Here is a 21,394-nt window from a genome sequence, read left to right on the forward strand (position 1 = left end):
TCGGTGTCCTCAACCGGAGTCCATAGGCAAACTTGACGCAAAAATGTACTCCGTCTTGTTGGTTTTCGTTCTGGTGAATCTTATTTTCCTGAGGAGAATAAAAAGGCGTATGTGCGTTGTTAGCTCGTCGACGCCATCCATCGGTAAGACGTTATTAAGACAATATACATTCAGCTGTAAACTAAATAACCGAAGAGATCCACTGAACTCCTGGAAAATTTCTTACTGGACATTTAAAACTTAGACTTCAGTTTTTAGTTTACAGTTGAATGTATTTTGTCTACATAAGATAAACTAATAAAAGATCATGTTCAAATTTGATGTTAATAATACACTGCTGTCAGTGGATAATTTGTGTATCTTATGTTTATATAAATAACTTTTTTTTTAAATGTCCAGAAGAATTGTTTACACATTTAACACATCAGTGCACATGGTTGTTCACAGAGTCACAAAAAAGATCCTCCAGATCAAACAGAGAGTAATCCGCTTCCCATCTCTGCAGGAGCTTGAGGAAATCAGTGCTGGCTGGCAGTCCTGTCTTTGGTGCAGTTACTGGTAGCATTGATGGCTGTCACATTAGAATCAAGCCACCATCTGCTGATTCTATGTGCTACTTAACAAAGTTGTTTTATTCCATCCAGCTACTAGCACTCTGTGTAAAATACCTGGACATTTTTGTGGGTTATACCGGATCTGTCCATGACTCCAGAGTGCTCAAGAACAGCCCAATCTACACTAAGGCACTGTACCCACCAGAGGGATACCACATTTTAGGAGATGGAGGTTACCCATGCCTTAGCCACCCAATCTCTCTTATTACACCATACAGAGAGCCACTCCAGAATGCAAGTCAGCGTCGTTTCAACTCCCAACTTGCAAAAGTTCGGTCCATAATTGAGAGATCGTTTGGCAGTTTGAAAACACGATGGCGATCCATCTTCTTCAAGGCCCTTGAAGTTAAGCCAGTCTTTGCTCAAGAGGTCATAGCTTGTTGTGCTGTACTGCACAACATCTGCATCACAAATGGTGACGTCACAGAGCCAGAAGAAGGCCAACTAAACAACGATGACCCTGATGACCAGCACATAACAGACCTGCAGAGTGGTGAACATACAAGAGATCACTTATCTGCAGCCATCTCTGCTCCAGATTTTGATGATCTTCCTCCAGCCCTACAACATTATGATAAAATCTGTTCCTATAAATGACTATTTAGTCATCTAACATACAGTTAAACTATGAATAAGGATGTAGGGTGTTTGTTGGTATAAATCATCTTGTGAAAATCAAAACTTTTTATTCTATATAAAAACTTTAAATTTGTTCCACAATGTTTTCAAGAATTGAGAGAAGTATGTCCTCCCTCATTTCTTCTCTTCTCATTCTCTCCTCTGCCCTCTCAGCTCTCTCTCTAAAAATCCAGCACTGAGTGCCTTCTCTGTCTCTTTGCTGGCTCTGCATCTCCACTCCCTCTCATGTCCTCCTGCTCTGGCTCTTCTGGTACTGAATCAGGGGAACTCATTGTAGCAACAATAGAGGGTGGGAGGGAGGCTGAATTGATGGCCTCCCACCTATTGCCTCATCCATGAGATTGTACTATTTCCATGTTCCTGCAGTGGATTCATCCGATTCAGTCCCAACTCCAGTGGGTGGCTTCCTTAGCTCCTAAAAATGATTTAGAAGAGAATGATATATCTTACAGAGATACATTATATTTTCATATAAAAAGGCTCTGACATCATAAAGTCGTTCAGTATGGTTTTAAAGTAGTAGTTCACCCAATAATTATAATTTGCTCTTCATTTACTCACCCTTAAGTGGTCTCAAACTTGTACGACTTTCTTCCACAGAGCACAAATAAAATACTTTAGAGATATGATCTGTTTATCTCCATACAATGCAAGGCATAAAGGCAGCAAAACGGTTATGCGTAAGACTTTCTAATGGCTTTTAGATTAGAACAGACAAAAAAAAAAAAAAAATGTAACTCCTTTTTCACTATAAATCTTGACATAAGCAGACACCTAGCCATAGATTTCAAGCTCAGGTCTCCAAGATTTCAAGTTTGATTACACTTTCTGGCTCCATCTAGCATTCTGACATGCATCAAGCACTATGAAGTGTAATTGAGCTTGAAATCATGATTGGTAAGGAGACTGCTGATATCAAGATAGATGGTGAAAAAAGAATTTTCAGTTTGGTCTGTTCTCACACAAAACTGATTGGATCGCTTCAGAAGACATAGTTTTAACCATTGGAGTCATATATATTACCTTAATGCTGCCTTTATGTGCATTTTGGATCTAAAAGGTTTGGTCACCATTCACCTGCATTGTGTGAACGAACAGACGTCATATTTCCATTAAAATATCTTTGTTTAAATTCTGTGGAAGAAAGTCACAGGAGTTTGAGATGACGTAAGGGTGAGGAAATGATGAGAGAATTACTAAAGATGATCACTGTTGGGTGAACTATTTCTGTAATTCAATGCATGATAGTGAGTATACTAATATAGTCTAAAATGTATATTTCCAATTAAAACACTAAGCAGAATATAATAACTTGTCTTCAGACAAATGTTTTTGTGAAGCTCCGAATGTGCCTAAGACTTTTGAACATCACTGAATAAAAATACTGTAAATACAGCTGTGCTCAATGTTTACATACCCGTCTAGAATCATTAAGTGTTTTCTTTAAAATGAGCAAAAAAAAAAAATTGTATGTTTTTTTATTCAGTACTGTATAACAGATATTGAAGTATACTCCATTAGAAAATAATAATTAAATACTTTAAAAAAAAACTATTGTTTTCCCTCTTTAAACATAAATGATTGTTTGTAGCCTTTTGTAATAGTTGAGTATGAGCGCCTCAATTGTCCTGTGTGGCAAAGCTGGATCAGCCACTGTAGTTGTCAAACGCATGCACAAACATCACAAAAGGCTACAGTTATTGACTCTGAAGGAAGACACATGATATTAATAACTAAGGGCTTGTAAACTTTTTAACAGGATCATTTGTAAATTTAGTTACAGCTGGACTAAAGTTTAGTTTAGCTGGAACTACTTCATAGCCGTGCGTTTACATGAAAAATAATTGCACATCTTAGAACGTCCATCAACCAATCAGAATCAAGCATTCAACAGAACCGTGGTATAATTAAATACATTTTATATATATATATATATATATATATATATATATATATATATATATATATATATATATATATATATACATACAGTATATTCTTGTTGCACTCTAATATGTCTTGGATACTATTATTTTGATGCAACTGAAACTTCGTACTACTGTCTCCTTAAGATGAATTACTAACGATGTATTATTCCTCTTTTGTAAGTCGCTCTGGATAAAAGCTTTGAAGAACTTATAAGATGAATGTTGTAGATTATTTGTGTTTTTTTGTTTCTCTCCCTATTCTCTCTTTTTTTAGAAGAGAACCATGTGAGTGGTGAAGAAATCATAGGTGATGAAGGCACATCAGATCATCCTGGTGATACTGAAGCTGAATCCTTGAAACACAAGCAAAAAATCAAAATACCAAACAAAATGAAGATTTTTCAATTTATGAAATCCCAGAAGAATTCAAAATCTGCAGCGGCCCTCACCCCTGAAACTACGTTAGGTAAAATTTAGGTGTACTATTGCTATACTGTGTGTAGATTTGAACTAAGAAGGGTGATGTTGGGAGCAAAGAGTTAACATTTCTGAGTGAATATCAAGTTGTTTATCTTCTCAGATGTACTTGCTACCCTCCTAAGTGCACTTGGATTGTCATGGGAAGAACTGAACAGAACAATTTAGCAGACATAGCAGCTGCTGGTAGTTGAGGAACACCGACTATAGGGACTATATGGGACTATTAATTTTTTATTTTACATCTGAGGATAACCATCTTTGACTCCTTCAGTGAGATCAATTAATCCTAGCCAGGGACGTAGCTAGTGGGGTAAAAGGTGGGAAAGATTCTAGGGTCCCAAAACAAATTCTAAACTTAACAGGAAAGGGGCCCAGAGCAATATACAATCAGGGGGTCCAGATTACCTTGCTACGGCCCTAATCCCAACAGTGAAATTTCAAGTGTTGTTGTAGGAACAGTAATGATACAGATACAGCGAGGGGGGTATTTCGGTGGACAGAGGGATGCTGAGTTTGAAAACACAGGCAGCAAAATATATGTATAAGTACATAGTTTGATAATATATTATTATAATGCCTATATTAAAATATAAAATACGTCTTTTTAAGTATCTTGAATTAAGGAAAAACAATGCCAGGGGAAATGGAAAAATTATGCAAAAAAAAAAACATTTTATGCCGTTTTGGAGCAAAAGAATTTATAAAAGTAATAAAAATAATAATAGTAACAGGAAAAAGTTCCCTGTTATCTTGTTCTTCCCCTTGATTATAACATTAAAAACCACTAACTTTTCAAATGTTTTGTGCTTACATCTCTATACTCTTCAAAAACTTCCACACAAAATACACATTTTGATAAAAACTGAATTTCTATCATTTTCGGGAAACGCTTTGTCTCACGCATCCACAAGTGTCTCACTGACTTGTCTGACTGGCAAGTTTCTAAAAACTGTTCAGATGCTGCTGACCACACTTCACTATCACTTCGTTGGTGTTCACATTTTATGCTGTTGTAGCACTCATGGGTGATACTTCTCATGGTGAACTTCAATAATTATTAAATCCCATTATATAAAAAGTGTATAGACGAACCACATTTCCGTAATCATTTATTTATTTACTACATGTTCCATCTGTCAAAACGTTCTTTTTGCTTTATATAAAGGTTATAAGACAGTAGTATTGTTTAGCACACGCCATATGCTCACCTATTTTTGTAAGGATTTTGCACATGCTCAGGGGTGCGACTACCCATTTTAGGGGATGTATGCAGAATCCACATTTGCGTCCATGGCCGTCTTGAATGTTGTCGAGGACATGGCGGAGTGGTTTTTTTTGGATGGGAGTGGATATGGTGCGCTTTCCTTTACCTCCCTCCCTAAGCCCCAGTTTGCGCCCTCCTTTGAATGGTGCCCCTATGCATTGCATATATTGCATTTATAGTTTTTGCACCTCTGCATATGCCCACCTACAATGAGTGATAATACGTATCAAAGGCCACCAGAACAACGAGCTGACTTTAAACCAAAACTTTAAAAAATGCTTAGGTCATGCCCCTGGACTGTTGAGTGAACTGTAAATGTTTTACTTTAAAAAGTATAGAGAGTATAGAGAGAGTATAGAGCTTCCTTCAAGCGCACAGGGCGGTGGGAGGTGGGACTCGGGGGCGTGCTGACCTGAAGGCACGGGCAAGATAAGCAGCCTGACTCAGCTGATAAACCAACCAGGAAAATGTTTATCAATTCATTAATTCATTTCTTTAAATGATTAGCTGTTTCCTCACAAAAGCAGTTTATTCAGCACACTGAAGCATCTTCTTCATAGACATCCTTTAAAAAACAGCCTCTTGTCTCCTCACCAGTGTACCGCACATGTCTATGGGACTGGCACTTTATGCATTGCTATGCTAACCTTGTAGGCTTCCCTTTATAGAAGGGGTCTTAACACCCACATCATAATCATCATTAGCACTGTGTATTGGTGACTAGTGAGTGCTGTGCTCGTTGAAGCAGCGTCAGGCTGTGGTCCAGGCTGTGCAGCAATCTGATCTTTTTGGAAAGACACTGTTACCCAGAAGGGATGAGAAACTTTTAGAATTCTTAATAATAATAATAATAATAATAATTTATTTTCAAATTTTTTCTACCCCTCTAGGATAATTCCTTTTTTATAGTTTTTCTCTCCACAAACCAAACTAGAAATAGTGTATACAGTGAAATCACACAAAACTGTCCGAGCGGTGTGGCTGGCTTTCACTTTACAAACTTGCAAAGGCATGTAAAACCTTGGAATATCCCATTACAGCCTGATCTCAGGGGGTATTAATAATTAAAGTTTTTATAATTTTTATTTTCTTTGGGGGGGGGGGCTTGTACTTTTGATCCTTAAAGGTGCTGTAAGCTATTTTTTCATGGAAAGGTATTAGATATTAAAGAAAGAAGTCTCCTGAGATATCTCACCGGTCTCTGTGACAGCTCTAGACTCTGTAAAAGCAAACATAAATGTGTCCACGTGCCGCGGACAATGACGCTTTCTGCCTGTCAATCATTTTGCGCATTCTCATAGTATTGTAGTTGCAGCGAATTATAGAGTCATAATACAATTTTTATGCCATGTTGCTCATAACAGTTGTCAGTTGAGGGCGCTATTTTGCTGCTGTTGGTTTTGACAACCATATCTGCTCGTGTTGGTCTCAATAAAGATCATTTTGTATTTTTGGAGTGCAGGGTTTTGGAAAAAGGGGGTGTGGCTAATCCACCCGCTCAGTTTGACATCTTGTGGAAATTCTAGAATGGCTAAAATCACTTACAGCACCTTTATGTGCATTTAATATAAGTTACTTTAATACTTTTACTTAATTATTTTTCTCATGAGCTACTTTAACCCTTGTGCGACCTTTGGGACATTTTTGTCTTTGTCTTTTTCATTTTTTATTTTTTTTTATCATTTTGGCTGTGTTAATGCCAACGGCATACATTTTGCCAAAGTTGTGTATTTTTGGGGGAATTTTGATATTTCAACCTCAGTTCCAATAATACATCTATAATACACTGTGTACACAAAATAGTTACACTCAGGACCTTCAGGACAAAAATGTCCCCATTGAAACCCATTAAAATTGCAATATTTGATCCCAGTGCCATTAAAGCATAAAATCATGAATTCTATTATATTATGCTTTCATTTCGGATCCCTGGCTTCAAAATTTAATTTGTAATATTTTCCACCATATGGCGCCATTTTTCTCATGTTTAGCCTATGGAGCAAATACATGCTTTTTTTCCTATTTTCTGTTTGCTGTATTATAGAGCACTGCAGGCCAACTGAATAAATGATGCAGCTAAATTGTGTGGGTGTGTTGATATGGATGTCAGAGTGTGTTTTTTATGTGTGTATTGTATTGTGTGTGTGTGTGTGTGTAAAAAAACAACAGTGGCATTATGTAAACAAACTGGTATTTGAAGGGTTAAAATACTGAAAATGAATGAATATTTGGTAGTTATTATCAGGACTGATGTTGGTTAAAAAATCTAAGTCAGTGAAAGTGGAAAATAATATTAATATATAATATTTTTATGGCAGTTTTTTGACACAGACATTTTTGTCCTCTAAGGACAAATTGACGCACAAGGGTTAATTTTACTTGAGTCAATTTCCATAAAGATATCTTTACTTTTACTTAAGTATGTTGAAGATATTCTTTATACAACACTGCAAAGGACCTCCTTCTCACCTGTCAACTGCACCATTAGCTTTACATACCCCTCATCAAATGCTCCTACATTGCACCATACTTGCCAACATACAGTAGTAGTCATTATTTTGAAGAAATTGTAAGATGTTTCTTTCATATATGAGTGCAATTTATAAGTTTCTTAAAAAAAAAATTCTTCAGACATGGACCTTAAGAGCCTTGAACGCATAACAGATTGCCCTGGTGATCCTGAAATCGAATGTCAGAAAAACAAGCACAAAATCAAAATATCAGACAAAATGAAAATTCTAGACTTCATGAAACGCCAGACGAATTCAAAATCTGCACCTACTCTCTCCCCTGTAACTTAATCAAGTAAAATGGGCAAAAAGAGAATTGAACAATTAGCTTCTTTTTTTTCTTTCTTCTGAAATACCATATTTAGTTATTCTTAGCATTGGTTAACACCTGTTTGTGTGTGATCATGTACTATTGCTTTATGTATACTGTACACTAGTGCTTCTCAACAGGTGGTGGGTCATGATCCAAAATGTCATTGCAGGTCTGTTTTTATAGGGTCACAGCCAGTAGGATAAAAAACAGTTCAAAATTAAATAAATTAAATGCCTTATACCATATAATCACGCATAGTTAGGATCGTAAAAAAATAGACTTATCAACGATATGTCTGCTAACGCTTCTCATATTTTTTGTTGTTGACGACAAAGGGTGAGTGTCCAATCAAACTTTAGGTTGATGCCAACATGGACTGGTTGCATGACATGCCCTCATCCTCGACAAAAACAAAAAAACTATAGGATAAAGAATATGACAATGTCGGGAATCCACATGATGTCCAATGTAAAATCTGGGTTCCAGAGCAAAACAAGTTGAGAAACACTGCTTTACACAGGAGTACTAGCAAGAGCAAAGTGTTAATTTTCCTAAAATATGAGAAATGAAATGAATTTTTAAATGAAATTGTCCTCTCACATACCGCAGTGGATTTCAACATGTACCTTGAACAGAACTGTCTGGCTGAAGCACAGCAGCAAATTGTGGCAGCTGAGGAACATCTCTTTGGTTCAAGTGAAGTAGCCAGGGCAGAGGATGAGGAAAAACTGCAGACAGACTATGAAACCTTTATTATACGAGTGAGGATGGCCATCTATGACTCCTTCAATGAGGACAACCAGGAGACACTCAAGAGTGCTTTGACATCCATACTTCAGGAAGAGGCACAGGACAGACGCTGGGCGGGAGTGGCTGTGGAGCAACGTCCAAAATGGAGGCCCACAAAGTGCCGAGAGATCCATGACACACTAATCCAGACTGTTGTTGAGGAACGAATGAAGAATGCAGATGAACAAGAGAATGGGGCAGACAAGCTGTCAACCTCCTTGAAGAGAGAGGTGTGCCGGATAGGCAAGCAAGTACAAAAAGACCTTCTCAGAGTCGTCAGAGTGCTGAGAGGATGTTACCCACCAGACTTTGACATTTTCAGAATGTATGCTCAGCTCTACCATCAAGCCTTCTCCACCCGACTTCAAGAGCTAGCCAAGTCCAGCATTGATTTTGAGGATTGCTTTTATATATTGAGTTGGATTGTTGATTACTACCCAAGGTAAGAGGAAATAAACAAGGATGTCGTGATTGGATCAGTCACTGATTGCAAAAGCATGGTTATGAACATAAAGTATTCAACATTTACAGACGTTCACTGTTTCAGAACAGTTAATATTCTTTAATATGTTTTTCTTAGGGATGTGTTGAAGCACAAAGAATTGGAGGAGCAATTCAATAATTCATCACTTGGACCTCTGTTACCTGAAGAACATCTCAAGACATTAGAGGAACAGTACTTTTCATACAAAGAGGTGAGTCTTATGACAATGATTTTATTAGCAAATATGACCTGCTCCATAATTTTCATGTATCATCGTCACTTTGACCCAGAAACACATTGCAAGTTTTATGCACTACAATAAAAAGGAAAGTCTAGCTTTCTAATTATATTATGATTATAATGTTTCCATTGTCAAGATATAATAATTTAAATGCTTTCCTTTTTACTTTAGAGCAAAAAACTCCAAATGTGTCTCAGGGACAAAGTGACTCAAAATAATGGAGCATGTCACAAATGGTTAAATCAGCAATTCAGTAATAAGGGATGCAAAGTAGTCACCTTACAGCTAAAGTCACCTTTTCTGAAGCTAATTTTCCCAGATTGTTTGGATGAATTTCCTACATTTTACTTATTAAAATCACTTAAAAGTGTTACTAGCGGTGGGTAATCTGATTTTCAATTTTCGCTTTGTCCTCCCTATATAAAAACAATCACATGGACATTCTAACCTATACACTACAAATGAAGTATTAAAATTAATTAATGACTTTGTCAAATTTACGGCCTAATGTTACATCTGTAAAGGTATTTGTATTAACATAATTATCGCAGTGATTGCAATTACCACATCTGTGATTTCCAACCTTAGGGCCTAACCAGGTATTTAGTTTTAAAGGAGGGAGATGGCTTTTCACCAGTTTATCTTTAATAGTAGTTGCTCCCCGGAAAATAATGAGTGGAGATTCAAGGAAAGCTTCCCTGAGGGAGGGATCACTCAACAATATTTCCCAATTATTTTTAATGATTTATATAATTCTACTTGCCTCTGTACTATATTGTGTTACAAAATGAATCTGATTTTCAAGATGTTGTGATTTTTGTTTTTGTACCAATAGCTGGTTTCTACTTATGTCTTTTGCTTTATTGTTAGCTCTGTTAATAGCACAATGTTTAAACCCTCATTTTTTAAATCTTTCAACAATATCCTGTGCTTTGATGTCAAAATCTTCCTCCTTATCACAGATTTGTTTCAACCTCTGAAACTATCCAAAAGGAATGTTTTCTATTAGCCAGGGGGATGAAAACTGTCTGCCCTTAAGATAGCATTTCTATCTGTTGTTTTTTTTCTATATATAGATGTATGTAAATCACCATTACTATCCTTGAAGATCTTAAAATCAAGGAAGTTAATCTCAGTATATTAAACTGTGCTTCAAATTAGTATTGGTATTGTTTAAATATGAGTGAAAAGTCAATAACTCTGCCTCTGACCCAGACCAAATAAGTATAATATCATGAATATTATATCTACCCCACCACACCATCTTCTCTAAATACAAGTTGGACTCAGAAAATACAAACTTCTTTTCCCAAATTCCTAAAAATAAATTTGCGTAATTGGGGGCAAAACATGCGCCCATGGCTGTCTCTTTAATTTGTTTATAAATCTGACCTTGAAACAAAAAGATTTAAAATAAAACCAGTAGGTGGCATTTGGTCAGGTGATCTCATTTCTAGATAGTGTGATAATGCTTCAAGTCCTTCAGAGTGGTCTCTATTAGTATATAATGATTCTACATCCATAGTCACCGAGATTAAATTAAAACATTAAAATCATGTTAACACGCATATTGATTATGTGTTGTGGCTATACTTTTAAAAATGTGAGTAATTAACAATTACAGATTCGCCCCATGGACTTCCATTGTAAGTGCCTCACTGGAACACAGATTTTTGCTTTTCTTAAAGTAAAAGAGGGACAGGTCAATATTACTTTTTGTGGTAATCAACATTACCACAAATGCTGTTGACTGAACTTAAATTTAATTGAACCCCGGAATATTCCTTTTAAATATTATTTCTGATACTATCATATACTGTATTACTCCCATAACAGCTAATGTTGCATGTTTTAGTTTATAGCCTATTTCCTGTTTGTTTTCTCTCATTAGAATGAGGTCGCAAAGTGGTTGTCCAATGCTCTTGAGAAAGAAGTGAAAAAATGGAGTGATGGCACAGAACCAGATCTCTTTGATGGATGCTACTTCAGCAGCCTTGCTGTAGATGTGATACCAGTATGTTACGGGTTCTACTGTCTTACTAACCCTTTTTATGAGCATATGTTACAATTGCATCGTGTTAAAGCCACATTGAAGTGTCAGCATTTTTGTTTCATAGCTTGTTTATGGAACTGTGAGAGAGGTCAAGACAATTCTTAGCTCTGAATGTAAAGCCCAGATTATTCAATGCCAGCTGGACAGCTTTCTAAAAAGGTAACTAGTAGCTATCATTGTCCCATTCTCTTTGCATTATAATGATTAGACTCTTATTTTTTGTTTTTCCTTGTTTTCAATGGCAGGTATATGAAAAGTCTAGAGGACCTACTCAAAACAAAACAAAAAAACATTCCTAATACTCTCAGTGCTAATCTGGTTAACATTCAACAGTTTAGGTGAGTTTGAATCTATTTAAAGCCTTTTTGCAACTGTTGTGAATGTTAAGTTTTAAATATAATGAAAAGCAAAACATCTTTCATAGTCTTTTTAAAATGTTTTTTTTTTTTATAAATTTTTTTATATGCTGTTATTATATAATTAATTATTATAAACTCTACTATTATATTTATATAAACTCTACTATTAACAAAATCATATTATAGCAACATTATCTCTTTATATCCTCAGGGATTACATACAAAGAGCTGAAAATCCTTTACCAGAGGAGACAAGAACAGCTTGCCTGTCCACATTATCAGACCTCATAGCAATTTGTCACAAATATTTACTCTGCCGAATTCACACAGAACTGAAGGTTAGCAAAGAAAAACAGTGAGTTACTTAAAGGGGTCATGACATACTCTTTTCTTTTATCATTTTATTATCTTCCCTGAGGTCCACTTATAATGTTAGTAAAGTTTTTTGCACCCAAACAGTCATAATTTAGTCATATATAATCAGGGGCGGACTGGCCATCGGGAGCACTGAGGGTTTTCCCGGTGGGCCGCTGGGTAATTTGGGCCGGCCCATTGCTGCGCAAGTACTGGCCCGTCCTACAGGCAATATATATGCGGCCGCTCTGGGCTCCAACATGCCCACGCAGACCACATTACAGAGTGAATATTCAAAAAACTTTGTAAGGTTAGGCTAATACAATGGTCTTTATTTTATAAAACTAAAATGGCTTTTATTTTGAAATTACTTACACATCGTTGTGCATTTCTGTACCTCGGGTGGACCTAATTATTTGACATACAAATCACAATAATGATGACAACCAAAGACAACATATTAAGTATAAAATGAGCCAAAAAATGACAAATAACTGAAAATTACAACAGATACAATAACAGCAGAATATATAGTAATATCTGCAAACAGTAAAGCTATGAGCAGTACATAGTCATTTGCACAATGTATTCATACCGCAAAGCAATAGTGGGAGCTGAAGTGTGACTTGCTGAGTAATGCAGAAAATAAGTCATGAAAAATGTTACTTTGTGGCTGTTTGAGTCTCTGAAGCTTACATTGTTTAAAGGAAAGCAGAAACAGCGCTTGTCAAAGCACAGGGCTTTTCACTTTTTCTCAAGAATATTCTGGGGAAGGAATTAAAACACTGCAGATATAAAGATGCAACAAACTCACATAGAGTGCAATTAATATGAGCATATGAGCAATTAATCTGCAAAATATTTGCAAAGATCTACACTTTAAGAGGTATGTTTATTTTGTTTTACATATATTTATATTTGCTTATTTATTTACGTTCATATTCTGGCCAACTTTGTTTTCATATATTTTTTAAAAATAAACATTTACACATAGTTATGTGAGTAATTGACATTACATTTTAAGCACTGTCATCAGTGTCCTGCTGTGTGACACTTTCTTCATCGAAATATTTTAAAAGCACTTATTTAATTACTATACTTGTTGTTTCCACAACCTCATATTAAGTAAGACAATAGTTTATTTGCACTTCTAGAAAAAAGTTGAAAGGTGATTAAGGTGAATCATTCTGATTCTGGACAATGAAAGGGAATGGGGCCAATTTTTGGAGGGTTTAAACACAGAAATGTGAATCTTATAATTTTATAAAAGCACTTGGATTAATTCTTCTGTTAAAATGTGTGTATTATTTGAGCTGTAAATTTGTTTAAATTGTCATTTTTACAATCGTCTTAGGTTTGTTGACATTATATCATCATGTAAAATTGGCTTTAACTTTACACAGAAAAGGTTAGTAAGTGATTTTATCACACAAAAATCATGTTTACACACATATCCTTTATGTCTTGTGGCTATACTTTTCAAAAAGTGAGTATTTTAATGTAAAATATATAAATATATATTGGCCCAGATTTACTTCCATTATAAGTGCGTTACTGGAACCTCGATTTTTGCATTTTTTAAAGAAAAGGAGGAACAAGTCAAAATAAATGTATATGGTAATCAACATTATGCCACAAATGCTGTGGATTGAGCTTAACTTTTATTGAAACCGGAATATTCCTTTAAGTTCAAGTTGGAATGCAACGCAATCGTAAGTTGCCCTACAGTGTGAGTGAACTTGTGGTTATTAAATTTGTAGCTAGAGCCTAGCTATACATTAGCAACTGGCTTACTATTCAGAAAGAAAGCATGCATAATGTTGTTGTAGTCAATTGGTTGTTCAATTAGGTTTTTTTATGTTCAGGATTTTTTTTTTTCAAAGTTCTTTGTTATCTGTTCATTTAAAAGGCCAGTTTGGTATTGAAAAAAGTAATTACATTTGTTATTAAGAGAACAACAAAGTTTGTTTATCTTTTAACCTCTTTTTGTAATGTCATTCGTTATTGAATAAAAGCTTCAACACAAAAGCGTTAGTGAGAAAAGCTTCAACAATTATCATTTGATACCGTCACATGCCTATGTCTGGACAGCTAAATCAACTAAATACCTTCTTGGTCAGGCTGGGAGACCATCTTAAACCAGCTAAGACAAGCAAACCACCTTCAGCTTTTTTTAAAAAAATTTTTAGCATGTCTGACACTTTTGAAATAGCCTGACTTGATTCCTCTTTGTTATATCTACACAGCCTATTTACCGTAAGCTGTGGACTCAAGTCTGGTTTGCTGGTCACCATGATGTTGTGGAGGAGCTGGTGAAGGCGCTTGAGAATAACACAGATCATTTAAGAAAAAAAATTAAGCCAGACTGCCGGGAGGTCAGAATCACTATCATAGTATTGATACAGAATATCATATATATTCCTGTAACATGATGTAAATGACACATTTGTAACTAATGGTCAAAGGAACAGTTCACCCAAAAATTTGAGTTTTGTCATGATTTACTCACCCTCATGTTGTTCCAAACCCATATGACTTTCTTTTCTCTGCTAAACAGAAAAGGAGGTATTTTAAAGAACGTTACCATTGCTGATTTCCATACTATAGCATTTAATAGACACGTTTGATTTGAAAGTAAATAACAACTTTCAATTAGGGCTGTTCATCATAGAAAGTGATTGTATGCCACTTGTTATATGGTGCACGAGTCGTATGGACAACATTTATGACACTTTTGGATGCTTTATTAAGATTTAAAGTGAGTCACTATCAACTGCCATTGTATGAAAATTAGCGACTGTGACAATTTTTTTTTTATCGTTTTGTGTTCCACTGAAGAAAGTCATGTGGGTTTAGAGCAACATGAGGGTGAGTAAATAATGACAGAGTTTTCATTTTTAGGTGAACTCTTTCTTTAATACAGTTTCAAGATACAAGAATTACTGTATGCAGTATATCTGATGAGTGTGTGTCAATGTGTGTATACTGTAGGAACTGCTGGTTGAGCTGCATATTGAAGTAATGGTTGAGTATGTGAGGCGAATGATGAAGCGAAAACTGAAACTGAAAGGCAAAGAGCAGCAAGAGGCAGCTGCCAAGTTCATCTGCCAAGACAGCAGTAAAATCTGCTCTGTGTTTGCCAAATGGGTGAGAGCAAAAACAGACTGTTGTATATTTTAATACACACATGCAACAAGACATTCAAACCACATGCAATGTGATTATGTAAACAGTACAGAATGTTTTAGTATTTTTAAAAAATTAAAACAAAGAAGCATTATCACATAAAACGAAGAAGAGATATTTTAGATTCTGCTCTTTTTCTTGGTCACCAATCAAATAAACAAATAAATGGATTGTTAACACCAGTGTATAAAGATCACATTTCCTTGTGTCCACTGAAGCATATTCTCAAATCATGCTGGGACAACATGGATCAGGTTTTCTCTCAACCTGTGAAAACCATTCCAGCTTGAGTGCCTGCCATCTTAAAGAAACCAAAGGGCATATACGAAATACTAAGAAACTGTGAAATTCACATAAATCTTTCAATTTAACTTTTTACTCAAATTGTAATGCTTATAATATCTTTTGTAATGAAAAAAGCAAAAAAAAAAAAAAAAAAGCTAAACAAAAGTTCTCAAACTTTTTTTAATCACCGCTCTACAAATCAACATTTGGAAATGATTGTGGAACATTTCAGTCCAACTGCCTGAATACTTCGCTCATAGTAGCTCACATATGTGGTTGTTATTGTGATAAATTACTGGTTTAGTAAAAACTCTAAAGTTTGAATTCTTTCCTCTAACAGATTTAATTTCTACCACAGAGATACAGGGGCATAAAGAACAATTTAAACCATAATTCATAGCTTCATCAGTTGAAATGTAGTTTGAATTTCTCATCATATTGTTCAGCTAAACTTTAGGCTGCAAACAAACTAGCACTGGAATCACTGATTACTTGGTATTTAGCTGAGGAAACTTTCATCCCTATTGGCTTAAAGTGTAATTGGATTAAGTGTGGTATTTAGATTGTTTGGAATATTTAAAATATTTCAGTGTTTTCTGCTTGACGTGCTGTAAGTAAAACATAGAAGCTGGGTTCTGTTGTTTTAGAGACAATATTGTTTTGAGTCATTCACAGACACATTATTGACCTATTCAAATAGCATATTGGATTGTGGGAAACCAGAATTCCTTAAAGAGATTGTGTAAAAAAAAAAAATAAAAAAAAAAATACACCACTGCATATACTGTATGTAACATTTAGCTTACTGTTCTTTTCTAAATAAATTTCTTTTCTCATTACTAGGGATCCAAAGAGGAATGGCTCTCTCAAATACTCCCTAAATTAGCTGAGATTGTGAGACTGCAGGACCCTGAGAGCCTGCAGATTGAGATAGTTACCTTGGCAAAAGTCTATCCTGACCTAAGGTAAGTCTGTTTTATGTGATTGGACAAGATGCAATTATTTTAGATGAGAGGAAGATATTAGGTCACAACTAAAACCCTAGCATAATATTTCACAAATTGTAGCACAGTTTTCAAATGTCTCTTCTTCTTTTTTTACATACTGTATATGGTTTATTAAAGGTGAAGTATGTAACTTTATGTCAAAATACGTTCTGCTATCCCAGTTTATTGTATACTGTAAGTAAGCCATTTGTGGGTTTACCTCCCCTAATGTGTGAACACTGAGCCTTCCAGGCACTATCAAAACCTTAAAGTTTATATGTAAGCGGCCCACTCAGCTCCACCCATCACTTTATATCTCAACCGATAGTGTGAGTTTGGAGCGTGGCTACTTGTAGTAAGCTGTTCAGCCGAACATCCATGGCAGACGTGTACAGATATGAACATCCATGGCAGATGTGTACAGATAAAAATATAAATTTAGCTTCCCCAAAATCCAAAGATTTGCTAAAAGGCACAGAGACAGAGAAAGGAGAGTGAACATTGGTGTCGCATTTACAAGGTGGAGGACTTTGAGGGTATTTTTGGGGTTCGATGGAGACTCCAAACTTGCTGATTTGCTTCTCGACAGGTAAGCTACACTCAGTGTAGTTATCAGATGACCCAAATGATCATTTCCCGTAAATTATCGATTTATAGTTATCAGGCGATGTTATCAGATGACCCGATTCCTGCCACGCATTCTGTCCGGTGTGTATAATTTATTATTACATTAAACGTTTATCACCTTTTATTTAGTATGGCCTATTTGTTCATAGGGAATTGGAGAGCGCGAAAGAGTGTAATAAGTCTAAGCGGTGTTGGCAAAGGTTGTTTGAAAACATACTTTATTTTTGTAATTTCATTTGGTGCCACTAGTAGTGCAGAAATTACATACTTCACCTTTAAATAGTTAAAAAATACATATTAAACGTGAATCTAAATCTAACAACATCTTATGCAATTAGTGTCAGTATAGATGAGGTTAGCAAAATAACAACTAGAGTCATAACAGTGACCGTGTTGCTAACTACATCTTATGTATTACCCATGTTTACATGCACTTAAGAAAACAGTTTATTCCAGGGTTTTTGCAGAGAGAAGCACTCAGAAACGTCATGTAAACAAAAACGGCAATTTCCTTTTGTTGTTTAAGGGATTAACAGAAAGCGGTTTAAAACACCCAGGTTTCTCCCGGAGAACGCGGCATACTGTGGTCATGTAAACACATAACACATTGTTGCAGGTTTTTGAGGAGTGTGCAAGTTAGTGAATAGACCAGACAACAAACATCCTAGGATAGAGCCCAAAACAAGTCAACACAGCAGAAAGATTAAACATTTGTTTGAGTACAGTGGGCACATACATAATAAACTATACCCATTTATACACAACAATGTCAAATATCAACTGTCCCTCACGTTTGCGGATATGCTCTTGTACACTGGGGGAATCCCAGAGTTTTACGTAAGAGGGAAACCCTAATATTGCAGTGAAATTCTGTTGCAGGTCATGATAGAAAGTTAAGAAAACAAACACAGCAACAACTCTGGAATATCTGGAAATAAAGCGAAGCAACGGGCCGTAAAATTCAATTTCAATTTCATTTAATTGTTATATAGCACATTTAAAAACAACTTTGTTGACCAAAGTGCTTCACAATCAAGAATCTAGAAACAGTGATTAAGAATAATGGAAACATCACCACACATAACATACATATAAACAATATAAATTCAACAGGAAAGACTATATATTAAAAAGGACAGTGTATGTGCATATAACTCCAGTTTAAGTTTCCCTAGATTCAAAAGCAAGAGAAAAGAGATACGTTTTCAATTGAGACTTGAAGACCTCAACAGATGAGACCAAATGAATATGAAGGGGAAGATTATTCCATAGTTTAGGGCAACTACCGAAAAAGCTCGATCCCCCTTATATTTTGCTTGGACCGAGGGACAGCCTACAGCATTTGGTTTGAAGATCTACATAGCCTAGATGATTTGTGGTGGTTTAGGAGATCACTAATATACTGACTGAGGAGACAGATTGTGTAGTGCTTTAAAAACCAGTAATAAAATCTTAAAATCAATTCTGTAGCACACTGGAAGCCAGTGAAGAGAGGATAGCATAGGAGTAATATGCTCCCTTTTTTAATGCCAGTCAGTAGATGGGACAGTTGCTGTTGACAGACCCCTACGTAGAGAGAGAGTTAAAATAGTCTAGTCTTGAGGTAATAAAAGCATGAACAACTGTCTCTAAATCTTTAAAACTAAGCAAGGGTTTTAGCCTAGAAATCATTCTGAGATGGTAAAAGCTGTTTTTAACAACAGAATTTATCTGATTCTCAAAGCTAAGTGCCAAATCAATTATGACACTGAGTTCCCTATCTGTCACTCACTCGACGTTGTGTCGATGTAGTGACACTAGGGGTCACCCTTGAGAGCCCCAAACACCTCTGCTTTTTTGAAAAAAGGCCAATGGGAATTGGTGAGTGGAATTTGCATGCCACTCCCCCGGACATACGAATATAAAAGGAGCTGGTATGCAACCACTCATTCAGATTTTCTCTTCGGAGCCAGACGGTTCCGCTCGTCCAGTCGGACGCAGAGGCTTCGGCTGGGCTTCCTCCTTCGGGAATTTTCGCCCAGTCTCAGGCTGACGCAGAAATGATGCCTACTTCCATGTCTCGGTCTTACCTCGACACAGACCCATCCTGCGGTTTGCCTTCGAAGACCAGGCATACCAGTACAAGGTCCTCCCCTTCGGCCTGTCCTTGTCCCCTCGCATCTTCACGAAGGTCGCAGAGGCAGCCCTTGCCCCGCTAAGGGAAGTGGGCGTCCGCATCCTCAACTCGACGACTGGCTAATCCTAGCTCATTCTTGAGAGTTGCTGTGCGCACCCAGGGACCTCATGCTCCGGCACCTCAGCCGACTGGGACTTCGGGTCAACTGGGAAAAGAGCAAGCTCTCCCCAGTTCAGAGCATTTATTTTCTCGGTTTGGAGTTGGACTCAGTCTCGATGACAGCACGCCTCACGAACGAGCGTGCATAGTCAGTGCTGAACTGTCTGAAGGCGTTTAGACAGAAGACAGTGGTTCCACTGAAACTTTTTCAGAGGCTCCTGGGGCATATGGCATCCTCAGTGGCAGCCACACCGCTCGGGTTGATGCATATGAGACCACTTCAGCATCGGCTTCAGACTCGAGTCCCGAGATGGGCATGGCGGCACGGGACACATCGCGTGGCCATCATGCCGGTCTGTCGCTGCCTCTTCAGTCCTTGGACCAACCTTGCATTTCTACGGGCAGGGGTTCCCCTAGAGCAGGTCTCCAGGCGCATCGTGGTTACAACAGACGCCTCCAAGACGTGCTGGGGCACCGTATGCAATGGGCACACAGCCGCCGGCTCCTGGACTGGCCCGTAGCTGCGTTGCCACATCAACTGCCTAGAGTTGTTGGCAGTACTGCTCGCCCTGCGGAGGTTCCAGCCGTTGATCGAGGGCAAGCACATATTGGTCCGGATGGACAACACAGCGATGGTAGTGTACATCAACCGTCAAGGTGATCTACACTCCCATTGCATGTCACAACTCGCCCGCCGTCTCCTCCTCTGGAGTCAGCAGCGCCTCAAGTCACTACGAACCACTCACATCCCGGGTGACCTCAACACAACAGCAGACGCGTAGTCACGACAGGTTACCCTCAGGGGAGAGTGGAGACTCCACCCCCAGGTGGTCCAGCTGATTTGGAGTCGATTCGGTCGAGCACAGGTAGACCTGTTTGCTTCCCGGGAATCCTCCCACTGCCCGCTTTGGTACGCCCTTACCGAGGCACCCCTCGGTATAGATGCGCTGGCACACAGCTGGCCCCCTGGATTATGCAAATACGCGTTTCCCCCAGTGACTGTCCCCCTCCACCTTAAAGGTGTATGTAGCTGCTATTTCGGCTCATCACGATGCAGTAGATGGTAAGTACTTGGGGAAGCACGACTTGATCATCAGGTTCCTGAGAGGCACTAGGAGGTTGAATCCCTCCAGACCATGCCTCGTCCCCTTGTGGGACCTCTCTGTAGTCATTCGGGGTCTACGGGGAGCTCCCTTTGAGCCCTCGGAGTCAGCTGAGCTTAAGGCACTCTCTTTGAAGACTGCCCTCCTGACTACGCTCACTTCCATGAAGAGAGTCGGGGACCTGCAGGTGTTCTCTGTCAGCGAATCATGCCTGGAGTTCGGTCCGGGTTACTCTCACGTGATCCTGAGACCCCGACCGGGCTATGTGCCCAAGGTTCCCATGACCCCTTTCAGGGATCAGGTGCTGAACCTGCAAGCGCTGCCCCAGGAGGAGGCAGACCCAGCCTTGGAGTTATTGTGCCCGGTGCGAGCTTTACGCATCTATTTGGATCGCACGCAGAGCTTTAGAAGCTCAGAGCAGCTCTTTGTCTGCTTTGGTGGACAATGGAAAGGAAGCACTGTCTCCAAACAGAGGATCGCCCACTGGGTCATTGACGCCATTGCGATGGCATATCAGGCTCAGGATGTGCCACCCCCTGCAGGGTTACGAGCCCACTCTACCAGGAGTGGGGCAGCCTCCTGGGCCCTGGCCAGTGGCGCCTCTTTGGCAGACATATGCAGAACAGCGGGCTGGGCAGCACCCAACACCTCCGCGAAGTTCTACAATCTCTGGGTTGAGCCGGTCTCGTCCCGTGTATTGGCAGGCACGAGCAGGTAAGTTCTGGGACAGCTGGCCAGGTGTACTGCTTGCACATAGCGCTCTTGACTCCCAGTCATGTTTACAGACTGTGATCCCTGGATGACTTTCCTCCTTAGCCCTCTGGCAGTTGAGCTTGCAGAGAATCTCGCTGCTGTTGCCCAGTACATGCTCTAATGAGACCCTGTACTGAGGTAAGTGCTCCAC

The 21,394-nt window shown here is 38.1% G+C and overlaps 1 protein-coding gene across 2 annotated transcripts in view; it reads left to right on the forward strand.

Moving 5' to 3' along the window:
* LOC127409859 (tumor necrosis factor alpha-induced protein 2-like) overlaps positions 1-21,394 on the forward strand; it is a 34,413-nt gene that overhangs the window by 3,869 nt on the left and 9,150 nt on the right. The window contains exons 2-11 of one of the 2 annotated variants that reach the window (XM_051644766.1): positions 3,456-3,647; positions 8,358-8,979; positions 9,118-9,232; positions 11,154-11,276; positions 11,380-11,474; positions 11,561-11,653; positions 11,886-12,012; positions 14,275-14,403; positions 15,020-15,175; positions 16,343-16,464. In XM_051644766.1, the coding sequence (XP_051500726.1) occupies positions 3,456-3,647; positions 8,358-8,979; positions 9,118-9,232; positions 11,154-11,276; positions 11,380-11,474; positions 11,561-11,653; positions 11,886-12,012; positions 14,275-14,403; positions 15,020-15,175; positions 16,343-16,464 (1,774 nt within the window). The remainder of the gene's footprint in view (positions 1-3,455; positions 3,648-8,357; positions 8,980-9,117; positions 9,233-11,153; positions 11,277-11,379; positions 11,475-11,560; positions 11,654-11,885; positions 12,013-14,274; positions 14,404-15,019; positions 15,176-16,342; positions 16,465-21,394) is intronic. The other variant, XM_051644767.1, reaches the window with a different exon arrangement.

Source organism: Myxocyprinus asiaticus, chromosome 19 (genome assembly GCF_019703515.2).
Source record: "Myxocyprinus asiaticus isolate MX2 ecotype Aquarium Trade chromosome 19, UBuf_Myxa_2, whole genome shotgun sequence".
Classification (NCBI taxonomy): domain Eukaryota; kingdom Metazoa; phylum Chordata; class Actinopteri; order Cypriniformes; family Catostomidae; genus Myxocyprinus; species Myxocyprinus asiaticus.